Genomic DNA, 20,299 nt, shown 5'->3' with positions numbered 1-20,299 from the left:
GTACCTGGGTAAAGTTTCTAGAAAAGTGTTTTAAGGGAATAATAATTGAATGCATAGATAAGGAACAGAGCAATGACTTAAATAATCCCTAATTGCGACCTTGACTTTGAGGCAATAGGTATGACTGTGAATACAAGAGACACTGTCCAGTAAAGATACATATAAGGATAAAGGTTCATTAAATATCTTCTGAATTAATAGTTTAAACATTTTACCCATTCAAGGATAGAGTTCTCAAATTTATGATATCCTTTGACATGACCTTGACTTTGAGGCATGGAGTATAGAGGTCACTGATTTCTTTTTTCACTTAGGACCCCAGATGGCTAAGCGGTCTAAACTACTTGCCTTTACCAATCACTGCCATCTCACCTCTGTCTACATGGGTTCAAGTCTCAAGCTCAGCTAATGTGGGTAAGTGAGAAAACTGCCAGCAGCTTCCTGTGGGATGGGTGGTTCCTACCATGGTTTTTCCTGGGTTCTTTCTCCACCGGTTATACTGGCACCATGTACAACCTAATCTTGTTCTTAGAAAAGGTTTTAAACCCAAAACAACAGTAACAACTATTTTCCTTTACCATGACCTTCACTTTTAGGCAGGTGGTATGCTGATGGCATGTGACTTACTGTCAAGGCATGATATATAACTGGTAATAAAGTTTTATTAATGTATTTATAGTGGTTTAAAGTTAAACTCCTTACAAGTTTGCAAGTTAGCATTACAATCTCTCTTGCTGTGACTTTGACTTTTGAGGCAGAGGGCATGGCTATAGTATATGACACGCCATAAATGCATGAAATATAACTGGCCTAAGGGGCCCCGAGTGGCTGAGTGGTCTAAAGCACTCTCCATTATGGATCACTGCCATCTCACCTCTGTCTGCATGGGTTTGAGTCTAGGATTCAGCCAATGTGGGTATGTGAGAAAGCTTGCCAGTAGCTTCTTGTGGGTTGAGAGTTCTTCTCGGGGTTTTCCCGGGTTCTTCATCAAGACAAGAGTCACAGCTATGGTATGAAAAACAATGACTATATATGATATATCATTGGCTACATTTTCATCAAAATATCTTCAATGACTCAAATTCACGACTGTTATGAGGACCAATCTGATTAAAACCAGATCTCCACTGACCTAAGTTAAGATCTTAGCAGTCATGTTCTGGTGACCAATGTTATTACCATAATCACTACTTTTACCAGCCAATCGGGTGAAATCTTTAAACTTAGCATTTGGGAGACTGAGCAGTGTGGCTAAACAGCATAAATGTGTGCTAAATTATTTAATTCACTTTCAGATTTTTTGAAAGCTGCATTTCCACTAGCTAATTCAAAGGTCACCAGAACATGACCCCTAAGCTGTCGCTGTCTGATCTTCACCTAGGACAGTGGAGATCTGATTTTATTCTGATTGTTATGAGGACACAACTCAAAGAATTACAGTCTTTCTTGCCATGAACTTGAATTTGAGTAAGGGGAGGGGGAATGGCTACAGTATGCAACATACCCATACCATCTAGTAATGATATATACTGGGGGCAAAGTTTCATGAAAGTCTATCAAACATTTACAAAGTCATGTGCCAGACAAGCAAATATTAATGAATGGATTAAGATACCAATGGATGTATAAACAAGGCCACAACATAATATGCCTGACTTAAGATAGGAATATAACACAAATCATTACAAGTGCTTATGGACCAAACATTATTATCTTTTTTTTGATCTTGTCAGTGAAGGTAATATATATATATATATATATATATATATATATATATATATATATATATATATATATATATATATACAATGGCATGCAAGGGAGTCTATTTTTGCATGCAAATCATACTTATTGCAAATTGTATACAAAAAGATGTGTAAAAATTATACCTACTGAATAGATTAGCCAAGTTTCATTATAATCCTGTCAGTGATTTGAGAAAAGAAGCAGTCACAAGATTTTCATGATAACAGCCACACTAAAGTTGTCAGAACACACTAATTTCATGTGGAACTACCATATTATAAATGCATATAAACTTCTCATCACCAAAATCCCTTAAAACAACAACAACAACAAAACACTGCTATGATTTTTGGAGGTTTTATTAAGCATCTCCAGTACACATAAGAATGGGATGTGACCATGTCCATTTTCTTAAATACAAGTGCTCATAAATACATGTTTACATAATACCATGAATGTTTTTACACAATACCAGTCTCCAGGTAATTTTAAAACAGAAACAAGTGAAAATTAAGATTTCAATGTATGTACTATATGTGTCTCCATGCTGGGTTTAATTTTATTCTGCAAGGCTTAAATTGTGTAAGGACCATTAACTGGCTACATGTCTGATTAAATATTGGATTGGTCTTATCAGAGGTATTTTTGAGTAAAGCTAAAACTTGGAACTGAATGATTCTTTTGATTTCCAAAGCACATGTAGCTGGATTTCAGTTCAATTAGTTCAAGTTTATTTTAATTATCAAAGGAAAAGTTGTGACCACAAAACTTCAGTGAGTTGTCACAACTATTCAATGTATACTGGTAAACATGTAAACAAAAGTCATTAAATTCTTCCAATTGATACCAAAACCAATCTAAACTATGCACACAATGTTTTTCTAGCTAAAGCATTAGTCACAGGCCTGGAATAATGGACAAAATCTTGGCAACATACTGACATGTAATCCAAACTTTGGAGCCTGGAGTTCTTGTTACAGTTACTGTAACTCTCATACTTTCTTACCATTTGGGAGAAACTTCGTCATAAGAGAAGAAAAATGGCAGGGGCCAGTTGTGCACCATTCCCTTTTCAACTACCATTACATTTATAGTACTGAAGCATCAAATCCTCCAACAGAACAGTGTAAGAAATGTATATAAGGATGTAATTTTGATTAATATATGAACAGTGTAAGAAATGTATATAAGGATGTAATTTTGATTAATACATGAACAGTGTAAGAAATGTATATAAGGATGTAATTTTGATTAATACATGAACAGTGTAAGAAATGTATATAAGGATGTAATTTTGATTAATATATGAACAGTGTAAGAAATGTATATAAGGATGTAATTTTGATTAATACATGAACAGTGTAAGAAATGTATATAAGGATGTAATTTTGATTAATACATGAACAGTGTAAGAAATGTATATAAGGATGTAATTTTGATTAATATATGAACAGTGTAAGAAATGTATATAAGGATGTAATTTTGATTAATATATGAACAGTGTAAGAAATGTATATAAGGATGTAATTTTGATTAATACATGAACAGTGTAAGAAATGTATATAAGGATGTAATTTTGATTAATATATGAACAGTGTAAGAAATGTATATAAGGATGTAATTTTGATTAATATATGAACAGTGTAAGAAATGTGTATAAGGATGTAATTTTGATTAATATATGAACAGTGTAAGAAATGTGTATAAGGATGTAATTTTGATTAATACATGAACAGTGTAAGAAATGTGTATAAGGATGTAATTTTGATTAATATATGAACAGTGTAAGAAATGTATATAAGGATGTAATTTTGATTAATACATGAACAGTGTAAGAAATGTATATAAGAATGTAATTTTGATTAATACATGAACAGTGTAAGAAATGTATATAAGCATGTAATTTTGATTAATACATGAACAGTGTAAGAAAGGTATATAAGGATGTAATTTTGATTAATACATGAACAGTGTAAGAAATGTATATAAGGATGTAATTTTGATTAATATATGAACAGTGTAAGAAATGTATGTAAGGATGTAATTTTGATTAATACATGAACAGTGTAAGAAATGTATGTAAGGATGTAATTTTGATTAATATATGAACAGTGTAAGAAATGTATATAAGGATGTAATTTTGATTAATACATGAACAGTGTAAGAAATGTATATAAGGATGTAATTTTGATTAATACATGAACAGTGTAAGAAATGTATGTAAGGATGTAATTTTGATTAATATATGAACAGTGTAAGAAATGTATATAAGGATGTAATTTTGATTAATACATGAACAGTGTAAGAAATGTATATAAGGATGTAATTTTGATTAATACATGCACTGATAGGAACAGACGACTGACACATCCAACAGGTATCAAAAGAACTGTATTGGAAATATAACAAAATTGCTCCCAAAGACTTAATATGTACAGATTTAGGTTTTGTTCTAAACTCATCTGATACAAAAGCTTACATATCAAGTTTCATCAAACATCACAGAAACCTAGCATCCTGGGTGGTAACAAGTAATTATGGATGGACACAACTAGTTAGCAAGGTCTAACTATATTTACTGGTTTATTAAACCTGACAAGAGTACATCTGCCCTCAAATACTGATGCTTTGTCACATTAATTTATTAATGTTTTAAGGTGACTGGAATAACTCAACGTTCCTGCAGTAATGCCCACAGAAAAGATTGTAGCACCATGTGTTTATGGGTTGACTAATTAGGTCCATGCAGTGTTACAATTTAAGTTCTAGTGAAAGCAAAGTAATGGGTAGTACCAATGCTTTAAATGAAGGTTAGTGATCTAGGTCAATTACATAATTTTAACAAGCAGAGCAAGACTGACAAATAGAGTATGTACATCCTACCATCATTGACCTAAATATCCGGACATTAAAATATAATTACGTTCCTCTATGTCCGGGTAATTTTTGCACTAATGAAAATTATCAATCTTCCCTAATATTTTGTCAGAGAAATAAACATCTTTATTGGCAGGATTGTGTATCAATGCATCAAGCAAGTGATCGAAAATAGTCTAGGTTGGTTAACAAGGTTGCATTACACCCTTGCTTGCTAATACAGAATGATTTTCTTGATAATGTTTCAGTGTTTTTTCATATACAAATAAAAAATTCTGGTTACAATTCTGGCTTTGTTTTTCTTTTTGTTTGTAAAACCATGTTCATCATGCACATATACTGCTGTTGTGATAAGTATCAATCATCACCAGAAACTAAACCAGAAACAAGCCCCAGTTTTAATATTGATATTGTTTCTTACATACTGATTATCTTTGACAACAGAATGTATGAGTAATATACATCTATTCACATTATCTTAAATCTGAAAGATAATCCATATTTTCTACAAAAAATACTTCAAACAATCTTGACACAGTAACTCCAAATATAGCGATGATTTTCCAAAGTATGTAAATCACTCCAATCACTTAAACTGGTTCAGGAATTTAATTGCATTATACATTTTTTTTATAGCTAATATAACATTATATGATGAATTATGTCCAAATTACATTATCTGCACAGCTATTGTAGCAATGAATACTGCATTATGTCCAAAAAAGAGGTTATCATACGCCACTTAATAAAAATGAGATTACAAGAACTTGTGAACTCGCATGTTACTTATTTAACTCAATTTTAATTTTTTAAATTATAAAATAATGACTAATTCATAATTTATTAAATAGCAACACCTGTTAATAGTTTCAATTTATGATACATAAAAAATTTCCAATTTGATGTGCATGACTGCTCTGCCACCTTTGATACGCACTCTGGCAGTAAAAATAGAAGAAGCGTGCAATCTCATGCCACCTTCATCATGTAACACTGATGATCATTAATTTTATAGTTTAAAAAGTGTTTCATTAATCAATTCTTCCAACTGTCTTAAAATGAAAGTTTGTGTTTTCTTTATCATTACTTTTAACAAACTCAAGACTCACTTTGTTTCAGGAAACTGTTTGATCAATAGTTGTGGAATACATCAGCTGTTTTTATTGCCTGATATGAACAACACCTTCTGTTAATCCAACCAATAATTATAGTAATAAAAGTGACTTCACTGCCTGGACTAATCAACCACCAGTTTGAGTACAGGTAAAATATTTCAAAGTTTCAACAAGAATTTGTATTTTATATTGGCTTCAGAAGACTTGCTTGGGGTCCAGAAATTTTGTTATGATTTATAAATTATTACAAATTTATAATATATGGTGGCCAGAAAATTGGATTGTCCGATTATTTAGGTTAATTATGGTAACTCACCTTATATGTACTGTCAAAGAAAGTGGGACTAGCTTTCAGAATGTACACTGTTTTCCGCCGTTGAAGAAGGATTGGAGTATAGGTCTGAATAGGAGGATAGAGGAATTAGACACTCCTGTCTGTTTCTATTTTGTCATCTACTTTGATGGAAAAGAAGGTTCCAATGTAACCCTATGTCTTGCCTGTAAACTGAGTGGTGACTTTTCCTCCCACATTGTCTGCAACTTTTCATAGTATTTCCAATAATAATTTGTGGACGTATAATTATTATGGTAATTCCAATTTTCAGCTGTATCTTGAGTATCAACCTTTGCTAATATTTTATAAGAATAAAAAGGTTTTTTTTTACATAAGACTACAACAAAATACAGTTGTGTAAATATAACACAGAAGCCCCTGACAATATGATGTACATGTAATTGAAGATATTGAACAAAGCAGGGAAAAAAATTACGATGCTAATTTATGGGTAAAATTTTATACAAACAGGGGCCACAACTCTTAAATTTCATAGCAAAATAATGAAAATAAGACTTTTCCTAGATCTTTCTAATGTAAAACCTAATACCTAATTTTAACTGAATCCATTAAGCCTTATAAAAAAATCAGTGAGAAGAAATGAACCTGCAACTTAAGGACAAAGATCAAATTGCGTTGGAAAATTGTTACCATCAATCTCTATCTGTGTCTTCTTACGACCTTTTGGTTTAAAATGAATTTGTTTAAATCCTTTGAAAGTTTATGAGCATAAATGTGACCATGAGCCATATGAATGGAAAAGTCCTAAGTCAAACTGGGGCTAAAAGCTCCATTACATTTTGTTGGAAAATGGCGAAATATGAACAAGACCTAGATTGTTTTCATGCACAGACTCGTACTAAATTCGGCTTTAAAAATTGCAGAGTGGAAATAAAATTCCAAACATGATCGGTAGACAAGGGCAACTCTGCATACCACCTCCACAGATATGGAAAAATACACCTGATCCATATGAATGGAGGATGTGTAAAAATTAGTGGCTATGAAATATTTTAGACAATATATGATTTATACAATTTTAACATAAATACTTGACAATGTTTACACTGCTGCATTATTGCACTTTGAGTGTTAGATAGTGGATGTTCAAAATTGTTTGCCTCATGCCCTATAAATCTTGAATCCTTCAAATTAATCCAAAAATATTTTGTTCTTTTGAATGTCTTGTTGTCCCCAGATTAGAAAGGGCATGTGGACACACTGTTATAGTTCAGTGGATCCTAGATGCAGCATGGACTGCTAGTAAAGATATTGCCTATGTCTCACTGTCTGCAATAAAGACAAGACACATAGAAGCATGCAACAATCTTACTAAGCAAGTATGAATGAGTCTATAGAACATGGATGTTCCTCAAAAGTACCTGAAATGACCTGAATGCCAACCTTAATTAAACTGTGATGGAATGATTGATGACTGAAAGTACATACATATGGATGGACAACAATAACATGATGTGCCCTTAATACTGTTGTGGTGGGGCCAAAGACATTTTATGAAAATAAATATGAAATAACAATTATGACAGACAAATATTGGTTTCCATATATAGGCTTTACATAAAACTGCTTGGTAGTGCAAGACTGGAAGGAAAAGTAGCATCACATGCTACAATATTTAGAGTAATTACGGTACCATTAATGTCTGTTTTGCTTAAGGGCAACAGTGACTCTAGTACTGGTACTGACAAATAGATCTATTGGCTTACCAGTATGTTCCAAGAATTATTAAATAAATTCTAAATCTTTTCATGCTGACACTTGACCATGAAAATGAACCTGGTGATTGTAAATTAAAACATGCAGGCAAGATTTACTACTGGAATTTATGTATACTGGCTATATTTCCCAAATATTATAAATGTTAGGTCTGAAAATGGGTTTCAATCCAATGAACTGCTAAATATTAGCAAAGAAGAAAAGAAGCATACACTTTTTTTATTGGCAGGTCACATGAAGAACAGAGATGAAATTATTTTATATAAAAAAAAAAAAGACTTTAAAAGCACAAAAACAAGACTTACACACCAAGATGCTGAAATTCAGTGTTTACTCAAACAATGGGACTTTTCTGATCATGAAATAGCTGGAACTTAGCATATTAAAAGACTAGGAATGGAAGAATTAAAGTTGTTTGTAATGCATGTTTATTTATATACTAGTAAATAACAGAAAAAAGACACAACACCCTTGAAGATGCAGTACTGAAAATAATTTGCAGGAAATCATCAGAAGTCTTTTTTCTTCCTTACTTCTATCATTCTTTCAAATTGCTGAATAATGAAACCACGTCAGATGATTAGATAAATGAGAAATTCAAACATATAAAATTTAGATCTAAAAACATTTTTTAAACTGCTGTCATGGCCTTTGACCTTGAACCTGAAACTGAACTCATCTCAGATACAGTGAAGAAAAACTCAAACACTAAGTTTAATCTATAATTCGCGTTTTTTTTCTTCATAACAAACCACAGTAAGTTACTAACTGGTATCATTCAAGATATTATTCAGATATGTCCATAAACTGGATTTCATAAAAATCCATTTGTGCTTGTTTGTCTTGCCATGCTTGCAAGGTATTGTAGATAAAACCCAAATCAAGACCATCGACCTTGAAAACAATGCCAGTGTGCTATTATCTGCTCTTTATTGAAAAGCAATGAAATACAAGGTATAGTCAACATTCATTTTTATATGTACACACAATGAATTGTACAATGAAACACAGAAATGCAAGCAATGACAATGAATTTGCCCCTAAGGTCAAATAGGTCTGGTTTATAAACATCTATCAAAATAGCACAGGTGGTTGGTGGTCAAATCTGCACCATTTTCAGGACCAATTACATATTGTAAAGGTGCTTTAGTGAAAATCCCATTTCAAGAGGAGAGATGATAACAAGATTTAGTAAAAAGCCATTCAAGTCGCCATGTAGGTCATTCAAGTCACCATGTAGGTCAGATAAACTCGTTTGCTTTCAGTATCTGCTAAATATAGCTAGTACATTTTAGTGAAAAGTCATGTTGATAGAGGAAAACCTGTCTTGAGAGACCACCACTTCTGCCAGCAAAAGCTGGTCTCTTTAGCCAGTTTGTATAAAAAAAAGTTCACTTGACGATGTCTGATATTTATAACCATATGGATGTGCTATGGTTAACTAGGGACTGTATATAACATGCATGTAAATATCAGGGTAAACAGATGACAAGATCTCTGACCATTGCATTTTGGCATGGTATGTGGGTTTTAATAGCCGTAACATCGATAAAAACAAAAGGTATTAAGAACCATAAGGTGATAAATAACTATAGAATTAACTCCAGTGGAAAATGAAGAAGAAAAAAAACATGTCAAGAAATAGGGACAAGGGCCACACTCACCCCATGGTCTGTTCTAGCATGTGTGATTGTGTTATTAATGCTAACCTCTAAAAACAGACCAAAAAAAAAACCAAATGGTGCCAAAACCACAACAAAATGGTGCCAAAATCAAAGCCCAAAACACAACCAAATGGTGCCAAAAACATAACCAAATGTGTGAAAGTATGCATAAATTGCACAAAAATAGCAAATCATATTGTCAGTACTATCTTTATGTCTTCATTAAATCTCATTAATTCTTTATGAAGTTCCCCATTTTGAATAAGGCAGGCAAATTTCCTGCTAAATGTTCAGTTCTTTAAAAGATCTGCAGCTGCATCATAAGGTGTTGTAACTTCATGTACAAAACATGTACTACAGTATCACATCACACTAAGGTGTAAAGCTGGATAAAAAGATTTATCATTATGACCTTGTCAGCATTTGATGTTTTATAGAACAGGGAAACAATACCATCCTTTGACTGACTACATGCATCCATGATTATTAACCCTTTCAAGATGGAATGATTACTGCTCATAGAACATGGGGTTTGGATGAGCAAAGAACTACAATGGCAGTTTGTGACAGGGTCCCAAGTGGCCGAGTGGTCTAAAGAACTCACTGTTATGGATCACTGCCATCTCACATCTGTCTGCGTGGGTTGAGTCTCAGGCTCGGCTAATGTGGGTATGTGAGTAAAGCCTGCCAATAGCTTCTTGTGGGTCGGTGGTTCTTCCCGGGGTTTTCCAGGGTTCTTCCATCACCAGTTATACTGTCTGCCATGTATTGTCTCTCTTGTGCTGAAAAATGGCATTAAACCCTACAACAATAACAACAACAGTAGTTTGTGACAAGTAGTCAAGTCTCGCTTATAGTCTGTGGCATACAAGTCTACTTCCTAAATTTCAAGAAATCGCTATCCAGTCTCAAATGCTTCCATCATTTCTTTGTGCATCTCAATTCAGAACAATCTGTACTCAACTTTCAGACTCTGCTTGGCAATTATGTTTATGGAGGATTAAGTTAAGGTCTGCTGTGTGTATATATCTAGTTTTATGACACTTTCATAGCAGTCATGAAACAAAGTTGCCCAATAATACTGACCACTTATCAAAATTAGCAGGTGGGTTGCTCACATCAGTGCATTAATATAGTAAGATTGACTTGTGCATGCTGATTTTGGCTGTAAATCACTAGTGGTCACTTACAACAATATTTTAAAGCTGATTGCCATAATGGATATTAGATGGGCACCCTTTTTTTTGTTTCAGACAATCTACATGTCATATGATGTCATTTAGTGAAATACCAGGTTGACTGACCAGGACAAGTAGTGATAACAAAATTTTCAAGATGACTGACAAATCAGCAATGCTGTTTTTTCAGATCAGGGCAACATTTTCATTTAGGACCACCTACATCTCATAAAAGTCTTTAGTCCAAATCCCATGTCAATATAACCATTTATTCTGGAGAATAAGTGATAACAAGATATTGTCATGATGGCCAAAATGGCAGCCATAATTGATAACAGCGAGGCACCATTTTAATTTTGGACAGCCTGGACCTCAGGATGAAACTGTGTACCAAGTTTCATCACTTTCTTCCATGTAGCTAAGGAGTAGAGATAAACAGTTGCTAATGGACAACCAACTGATTCACAAATACTGACAGATAACTGCATAAGCGATTGATCTTCAACCTGTAGAACCAAAGAAATGTTTTTGGAAAGCCAAAAGGAATATATATGATGCAGAAAAAACTTTGCTTGTGAGCTGTCAATTAAAAAAAAAAACCTTTTACAAAAGTTCACAAGACCGATTCAATAAGAAAATGAAAAGAAACTGGTGTATACTTGTAAAAATTCAAAAATCATACACAAAAATATCATAAAACCATACACAATGGATCAAATTTCATTTTAAAGAGAGTTTCAAAGCTTAAATATTCACCCCAACCCACCCCCAATACAGGTAAATTGATAAATTCTAAGTGCAAAGTCATTTTCCACTTCAAAGACAAAAAAAAAATTATTTGTATTATTAGCTAGCAAAAAAGGTTGTGCATCACTTCAGAATACAATCATATTCCAAGCCTGTGATGAGATAGGTCTCTTGCTAATGATGTGAATCATAAAATCCACTTTAAACATCTTACCACTTCACTCACTGGATATTCTGCTTTCAGTGGATTGTTCACAGACTCATAAAAAACTCTTTTCTCTTTGACCTAGCAAAAAGTTGAGATTACTGTAGAAATGTACTTCTTTTTCTAGCATTCAAGCTGCTGCTAGAATAAGAAGAAATAAATGTGCAGACAGAAAGGCAGATGGACAGAAGACCTTTGTTCACCCCCACAAAAAACAGTCATAAGTATTTAGTTATGTAAACATTTTCTTTCTTATATTCAAAAACCAAAGCATTAAAAACAATTTTAAACTGACAAAGGAGAGTGAAAAAAGAAAGAGACACCAAGAGAGATTTGAAACTTGATTCCTGTTTTCAAGAATGGAAATTTCAAAAGCTAAAGTCTAAAAAAACAACTTACTTTCACTTCTAAGATCTTCTTTGAAATTATTTTATAACTTTTATCATATGGCCGGGTAATTGCTTTTCTTCTAAAACTAAGCAAATGGGAAATACTGAAATGAGTTCCATGACTGCTTTAAGAAGTTTCCTACCAAGCAAATTTTAAAAAAATCAATTTATGTTGTCATTAAATTTAATGGTATTTCCTTGCCAGCAGCAAACATTTCCAACAACATTACTGTCAAGACAGGAAGGAATTAATTTTTAATGCTAGGTCAAGGTCACTCACTGTTGTTCCTCCTTGAGCAGCCTGGATGTTTTCAAAACTGCGCTGTCTAGTGAACTGTCGCTGCTTACTTGGGGCAGGGGGAGGAGGATCATGTGTTGTCCTACCAAATGCAGCTGTCAAAGAAATGTAGTCATTGTCAATTAATAAATCCGAGCCAGACATACTTTCTTTACATAATGAAAGACAAGAAAATAAACTCATAGAGTATATATGAACAGAATGATGATGATTATACTTTAATTTATTAATTTTTATTTTTAATTTCAACTTTTTAATTTTTACTTATGACTCATAAATATAACATATTAAAACATCAGATGACAAATTGTAATGCTATGTATAAACACTAAAAATTCAAGTCTATGACAGCCTAAACACGTAACAAGACTTTCAACCTTCTGAAGAACTTCATATTCCTTTAAATTATTTTTGTAATCTCTATAACTTGTCATATATTAGGTAATTCTGAACAGTGATACTGATTCAAAGTACTATAATGTTGCATACACCTCTAGTCTTTACATATTCAACAACAGATTCAATTAAAGCCCCAGTCATTATTGTCTTATAACCTGTCACTGCAAAAACATTTTCACTTTTGTTCCCATCTTCTCATAATCAGATGGAAACAAAGCATTCATGTTTTTATCATGCTTTCATTCTTGTCTAACCCCAAAGCCATTTTAGATGAATGAATGAAACTGGTTTTTAAAACAATTCTAAGAATGAAAAAAAATGGGACAAAATATGTGACGCCCTTTCATTTACAGTATATCGTGACTTAATTTGAATTCTTACCATGGTGATTCCCTGCAAATGAGGTCTGATGTGGAGCTGAATGGATCTCTTGAGGTCTGCCATATTTAGAAGAATACTGATCTTTTGGGGAATTCTCCATCTGGTGTGGTTCTCCAGGGGGATTATCCTCAATACGGACTTCCCGAGGATGAGATGCCATCCGCGCTTCTTGTCGTTTTCTCCTCCTGTCAGCTTTCTTCTTCATTATCATCTGAAAGATACAGTAAAGTATAGGACAACTCATCTGCACTTGTGAGAAGATTTTAAAAATGAATGTATCAATATGACATGAAAGCTCCCACCAACGTAATGCCATTAAAGGGCAAAGTTCCAAGTCCAACAGGGATCATAAATCCATTAATTTCTGCTGAGTTCTAACTCCATCTCTGATCATAAATTCTTTTGTAAATTCTGTTGGATAAAGGTAAAAATTAAAAATTAAACATATTATAAAACTTCATGATCTAAAGCATAATGAAAAACATAGTTTCCATCATTGCAATCTTTTTAAATTTACTGATTGGAAATCAAATGCAAAGAATAAAACATGATGCATACATGTCAACCCCAAGAGAGGAATAAGCATAATTTGTGCTAATATAAGTGGCAAAGAAGTGTAATCTGAGCATAAAAAGTGTAATCTATATGTTACATGCCATAACTAGAGCAGACTGTATGAAAAATGTACCTTCACATTTGCTACTCTGGATTTGCAGCTGGTTAAAGTTCTTGGCAAAAATGGGCAAAATCCATTAGGATTAGAACCAGAAACAAACACAAAACATACTGACAAATTAATTATATTCACCACTCAGCTACTCTACTGTGCATGTCTAACTTGAAGTATCATTAAGCCCACAAATATTTTGTGCTCAATCTGAGTTCTTTATTACATCACTCTCATTGTCTTCTTTTCAAATTTGCCTTTTCACTGATTAGACAAGGTTTTAAGTTTAAAAAGATCCATTTGCCCTAACAAATTTCATCCTCAAGATACATTGTAAAATCCCATTTTACTAAACATTTTGTGCCATTTTCTTTAAAAGTATAGACTGGTTCACTACCAAACTTGATTATCAATATTACGAATCTGCAAGACAATCTTTCAAATTAAAGGAACTGTCTGTTTTCTTCATATACACTTGCTATAAATAGAAAATAAGGAAAGTACATGGAGGTCTAGAATGGCTAAATTAACTCTTACGCTATTCTTATGCAGCAGTCTTTATAGAATATTCTCAAATTTATAAGTGTGTGCGCATGTGTGTGATTAACAATTTTGCAGTCATATCACTAAGATGTCTGCAGTGTGGCAGTTTATAGTGATGTCTAGCACTGGGGCATCATGCCGCAGACATGTAGCATGATGTCCCACCCAGTCACATTATCCTGACACCAGGCCAACCAGTCCTAACACTAACCTCTTAATGCTGAGCGCCAAGCGAGACAGCTGTTAGTAACATTTTTGTAAGTCTTGGTATGACTCGGCTGGGGATCAAACCCACGACCTCCCGCATCCGAGGCGGACACCTCAAATTTATAAGGTGAGTGGGATTAAAGAGATGATAACAAAAATGACAGAACATTTTATTGCTTTAAGAAAAGGTATAATCTATATACAGGTGAGTGTAAGATGTAATTAGGTGAGGAAAAGCATAATGATCATACCAAACGTGTGATGGTTGGCATGTCTGTGTGATATGACATGACATGAAGTGATGGCTGGATGTATACACAACGGTTGGGGCACAACAAAACAAAAGGATCATATAAATGGATTAAGTCTGATGTTTTACAGCACAGTAACACAAGCTATTTATTGCCAATGCAATTGCAGTAAAGTGTTGTGCCAAAGGGTAAATCATGGTAGCTTACCTAAACTGATCCAATTATTGGATTCAAACCTTCAACTCTTTTGGTTGCAAATCCAGCACACTAACTACTCTACCACTGTGACTCGTCAGATAAATGGGAGTATATATGAATGAGTTTGGAATATACCAGGTCTTGAAGTTAATCATATGAAAGACTTCCTAAACAAACAAATGTCTACTGCAACAAAGTCTGTCTATCCTTGATACTTAACATTGTATCATGTGAATAATATGAATAATTACATACATATCATTTGTTTGAAAACTCACACATGTACAACATTTGATTTCCATCAACCAATGTCAACATTGCCAGGATCATGGCAAAAGCTCTCTCATACAAATTATAAGAGTGAATTACAAATATATACCATAATACTAAAATCTGATAAAAATTTTTTTTTTTACCTCATAAAGCTTATTTCTGTATTCATCTACAGTAAGCTGCACATCATCTGGTAATGGTGGCAATGCATCATAGTTTAAACTAATCTCGTCAGCAGGATTGTGAAACCTGTAAATAGGAAAAAATATTCTCTACAGTCAGTATACCATTAGCTTTAGCATCTTTTTTAAAAATTATTATTGTTTTTGCATTTTCCCATGGGAACTATTTTCATATAGTGATGTCTGGTTTGATATACTTGGGGAACAGTTGCCATAGGAGAAGGCAATTAAAGGATAATAATTTTGCATGATGCAATGTGATGTCATATGATGCAGGTACAGGGCAATAGTGTCTGCTGGAACAGTAAGCCAGATACAGTATCCCAAATCAAAAGGAAATGTTAATGTCCAAAACTTAATCACTGCAGTTAGACAATTGAATATAATCATGTAGCATGTGACATACTCAGTTAATGTGAGTTTACCTTTTTTGTGGGGTATAACTTTTCATCTATCTCTCTCAGCCCTCTATATCTCACCTGCAAGAATCTATAATACCTAATAACACTGCTGCCTCTGCAAACACAGTCAAAAACTGATACCTACATTTCACAATGCTTATGTAGATGAGATATAAACTTCTCAGTATATTGAACTTTAAGTTACTGAAGGATGCCTGTTAAACTTCATACATTATTTCCCCATAATTATATTTTGTACAATTTAAATTAGGAATACTGTGATAGAAGATCACCTGTACATATGGTCATGCATGGATAAATAATAATGTCCTTGAATTCCACTACACCCACTAAAGCTGGATACATAACACAGAAACATTAGAGATTCACACACACACAGATATATATATATATATATATATATATATATATATATATATATATATATATATATATATATATATATATATATATATATATATATATATATATAAACACACACACATATACATAAACATACTCTTGCTGGGCAAGGAAGACAAATTTATCCAAGTGTACCAAGTGTAACTCAGACTTTGACCCATGGGGTCCATCCCTAAGGCTAATAACTTAGCCCCTGGGTTATAGCTAGAAAATTATTGAGATATATCCACATTATAACCATATATACATTTACCAGTCACAGAAGGATGAACTGACCCCACCCATCATTAGGGTAATAACTTGGAAGCTATTGAGATCCTCACTATATAACCATCTATACACTTACTAGGCATGAAAAGACAAATTTATACATGCAAATGCAACTGGTCCCTTAAGTCTATCCATACAGGATGGTTCTTACGTCGTAACTTCAAAACTGTCAAGAACCCCACTCTATAACCAGATATATACTTGCTGGGTATGAATAGACAAATGAACATATCCAAATTACATTTGCACATGGGACAGTCATTACATTCAGGGACCTACTTACGAAGATCAAACTTGGGGTTTTAGATAAAAACAGGTGAGGATACAAGTTTCACAAAACAATGAATTCTTCGTTTCATTTTAGTTGTTTAATTGTACATTAGAAGATAACAGGCTTCTTTGTTGTTAAATAATAAAATACAGGATAACAGTTTTCTCCATGTTATTATAGATATGATTTTCAAAAAAAGTTCTTATCGAAAGTATACATGGAGGAAAATTTTCAAGGTATGTATGCTGAGTTGGCTGACTTTAAATTGCCACAGCCTATAGATCACAGTCTTCACTTCTTACTTGAAATCATCAGCATTCCACTCAACCTACGGTCTCACCTAACACATGTCCTTGCTGTGATTTATCACCGTAATATCCAATTTACAAAAACTTCTAAAAGGAACTGTAATGTTGACAACACTGTCATCATTACCAGAAATATCAATAATATATTTGTTGTCTTACCATGTTTATACATAATCTGACAATATGTGGAACCAATCACACAGACCCTAATCTGCCAAAGAATTTAAATGTATGAAGTTGAACACATGTTATGTATTTACAGATATGGCAGTCCTATCTGAAGCAATTCTTTACCTAGAAACATATGGATGCCTCAAAGCCTCCTCAGCGGTAATTCTTTTATCTGGATTGAAATGAAGTAATTTCTTAAGCAAATCTAAAGCATCTTTTGGTGCATCTGTGAACATCTCTTCTAAAATCTTTCTTGGCCTGAAATGCAAAAAAGAAAACAATGGAGTCAAATTTAAGTAATATTACCATACAGGAAGTTGGTCACAACCTGCATGTCAAGTTTGACAACGAGCTTTAAATAAACTGATGGTAAACACAAGTATCCACATACCAAGTAGCATAACTCTGTGGCCAACTGCACCTTCGAAACTGACCACCAAACAAATCTACTATTGAGGTTAATAGTGGGTGTGGCCAGATAGATATATACATGGATGAACAAAAGGACAGACATGTTCACAGATACCAATATTGGTCACAATGTCATGCTTGAAACACAAAGACACAGTGATCCCATTAAAACTCATCTATTTCAACTGCAAGAACAAACTTAAAGACCTTATAATGTTTCCTACCTTAAATATTTTCAGGATGTTTATATGTTTTCTAATTTCATGGTGTTTGTTTTTTGGAATCATATCATTATATGTGTTATTTTATCTTATAGGTGTTGTCTAATGTTGTAAAGCGCTTAGAGCTTCTAAAGATTAGGTACTATACAAAGTGCTCATTACTATTATCATGCATCATACTAGTGATGCTCTACAGCAATAAAAACTATTGGAATGCTATATGCTGAGTAGGAAAAAGACAAATTAAAACTAATTGTTAACAGCCAATTATATGCATGAAGATGTGTCTTGTCTGTCAGTGGAATCAACGTCATGGTGCATTTCTGAATTACTTTGACTTTTGATTTCAAGACATGCCAAATAAAATCACAATTCACTATTAACAGGAAGGTAATCCTTAAATTAGGCACCAAATATGAAACAAGGGTTCAAAGAAATTTGTTATTGTACCTGGAAATGGCATCAATCAGGCAAGACATGAATTTGTGCATATTAATATATTACAAATGTTCAGCATACAGTAATATTGTACCCACCTTTTAATATTCAATCTGGCTTGCTATTTACACAATTAATGACCTTGACCAAACTGTTTATACACTGCATACATTACACTGTTAATGGACTTGACCAAGCTATTCACTGCATACATTACACAATTAATGGACATGACAAAACTGGCTATACACTGCATACATTACACATTTAAATGAATCTGAATGTTAAATAATCAATTGACTTGACCAAAATTGACTCTATACTGCATACATTACACAATTAATGGACTTGACCAAACTGGCTATACACTGCATACATTACACTGTTAATGGACTTGACCAAGCCGGCTATACACTGCATATATTACAAAGTTAATGGACTTGACAAAAACTGGCTATATAATACAAATATTACAGAATTAATGGACATGACAAAACTGGCTATACACTGCATACATTACAAAGTTAATGGACTTGACCAAGACTGACTTTATACTGCATACATTACACAATTAAATAGAACTGAGCAAAACTGGCAATACATTTCACACATTACACAATTAAAAGGACTTAGCCAAAATTGGCTACACACCAAATATATTAAATAATGAATTAACTTGTGCTAAATTCGCTATAAAGAAATGTTTACTGCTATAACTTTACCATAGCTTGAAACAAAATGTTCAAAAATATATGGACTGTAGTTCAAGGTATCGATATCACAAGATAAATCTTGTTATGAAAAGATGCAGCCAGGAATAGTTCCATCAATTATTAGTCTCTTAAGATCGATTACTGAAGTACTTGATTTATTATCATGTAGTATGATCAAGCATCTGTGTCAATAATTTAGACTGTCAAATTGTAAGCCCATGATTTGAAGTTTTTATATAATGTTGATAAGGGAAAAAAAATGCAACAATATCTATGATCGCCCTAATAAGCAGATGAAAGAGGACAGTCAGTTGTATCAAGTGAACTGAGTGTCACCAAAGTTGGAGATGCAATTGAAAACTGTTGATGACTGACTAAATATCAGCATTGGGTGGAAAAGCTATGGAGATGTGGATAAAATTACAGACAGGACTTAATCTTACTGTACTGATAAATATCTGAGTAAACTCGTCTGTTGATTTGTCCACTGGACTAGTGTGGTACTGGATCCAATCTTTAACCTTTTTAATATTTAAAACATACATAATGTCTGAAGAAATAAAAACTGACAGAGTGTGGGAAATTAAATGCAGCATGTACTTATTTATAAGTGATCCAACTGCATAGATCCCAATCTGCCATCACATAATGCATCAACAGATCAGTGTCTATGTTGTTCAACTGATTACTCCTAACAAACAGCACTGACCCAGATCTGCCAGTGCACTATATGACAGTAGATCTCAGTATAGGTAGTTTACAATTTGATCCTACTTATACATGAGCATATATGGTATTGCACAATAAGACCACAGAAAAGTCTTTCTTATCACAAAATATATAAATGAAAATGTTTTTTAATTACCTAATTGATGCCTTCTCCAATACAGAAGAACCATATGCTGATCGAATGCTCTCAATATCTGAAATAAAGCACAATTCATTTTATTTTATTTTTGATATCAGTGAAATGAGAGTTTGCTTGAGAAGAAAAAACAATTAATCTTTTGTTCCAGAAGATATAAGATACATGACACATAAAAGCTCTTTTCTTTGAGTTTATAAATCATGAAAAGCATTCTGAAATAAACAATGAAATTCCCATTGACAGTGCAGAAGGAAAAAGAGGCCCAAGTAGACTTGCCATTGCTCACATGTCTGACATCTGTCTAGTAGCGATGTGCAAGAATGGATAGTAATGTAATCTGGGTCAGTAGGATGCTTTTGAATCAAGTTTCATCCAATGCAGTTGACTACACATGTTTTTAACACAGCGGTTGC

The 20,299-nt window shown here is 33.2% G+C and overlaps 1 protein-coding gene across 3 annotated transcripts in view; it reads right to left on the bottom strand.

Moving 5' to 3' along the window:
- LOC149806787 (extracellular signal-regulated kinase 2-like) overlaps positions 1 to 20,299 on the bottom strand; it is a 63,154-nt gene that overhangs the window by 28,183 nt on the left and 14,672 nt on the right. For 2 of the 3 annotated variants that reach the window (XM_089957650.1, XM_089957659.1), the window contains exons 7-12: positions 19,884 to 19,941; positions 17,359 to 17,493; positions 15,353 to 15,458; positions 13,071 to 13,281; positions 12,273 to 12,385; positions 6,055 to 6,138 (exon numbers count right to left, since the gene is read on the bottom strand). In XM_089957650.1, the coding sequence (XP_089813776.1) occupies positions 6,055 to 6,138; positions 12,273 to 12,385; positions 13,071 to 13,281; positions 15,353 to 15,458; positions 17,359 to 17,493; positions 19,884 to 19,941 (707 nt within the window). The remainder of the gene's footprint in view (positions 1 to 6,054; positions 6,139 to 12,272; positions 12,386 to 13,070; positions 13,282 to 15,352; positions 15,459 to 17,358; positions 17,494 to 19,883; positions 19,942 to 20,299) is intronic. The other variant, XM_089957669.1, reaches the window with a different exon arrangement.

This window comes from Sinohyriopsis cumingii, chromosome 1 (assembly GCF_028554795.1).
Source record: "Sinohyriopsis cumingii isolate HCF-2022 chromosome 1, ASM2855479v2, whole genome shotgun sequence".
In the NCBI taxonomy this organism is placed as follows: domain Eukaryota; kingdom Metazoa; phylum Mollusca; class Bivalvia; order Unionida; family Unionidae; genus Sinohyriopsis; species Sinohyriopsis cumingii.
Note: the sequence above shows the minus strand (reverse complement) of the source record. Positions and strands in the feature narration are given on the sequence as shown.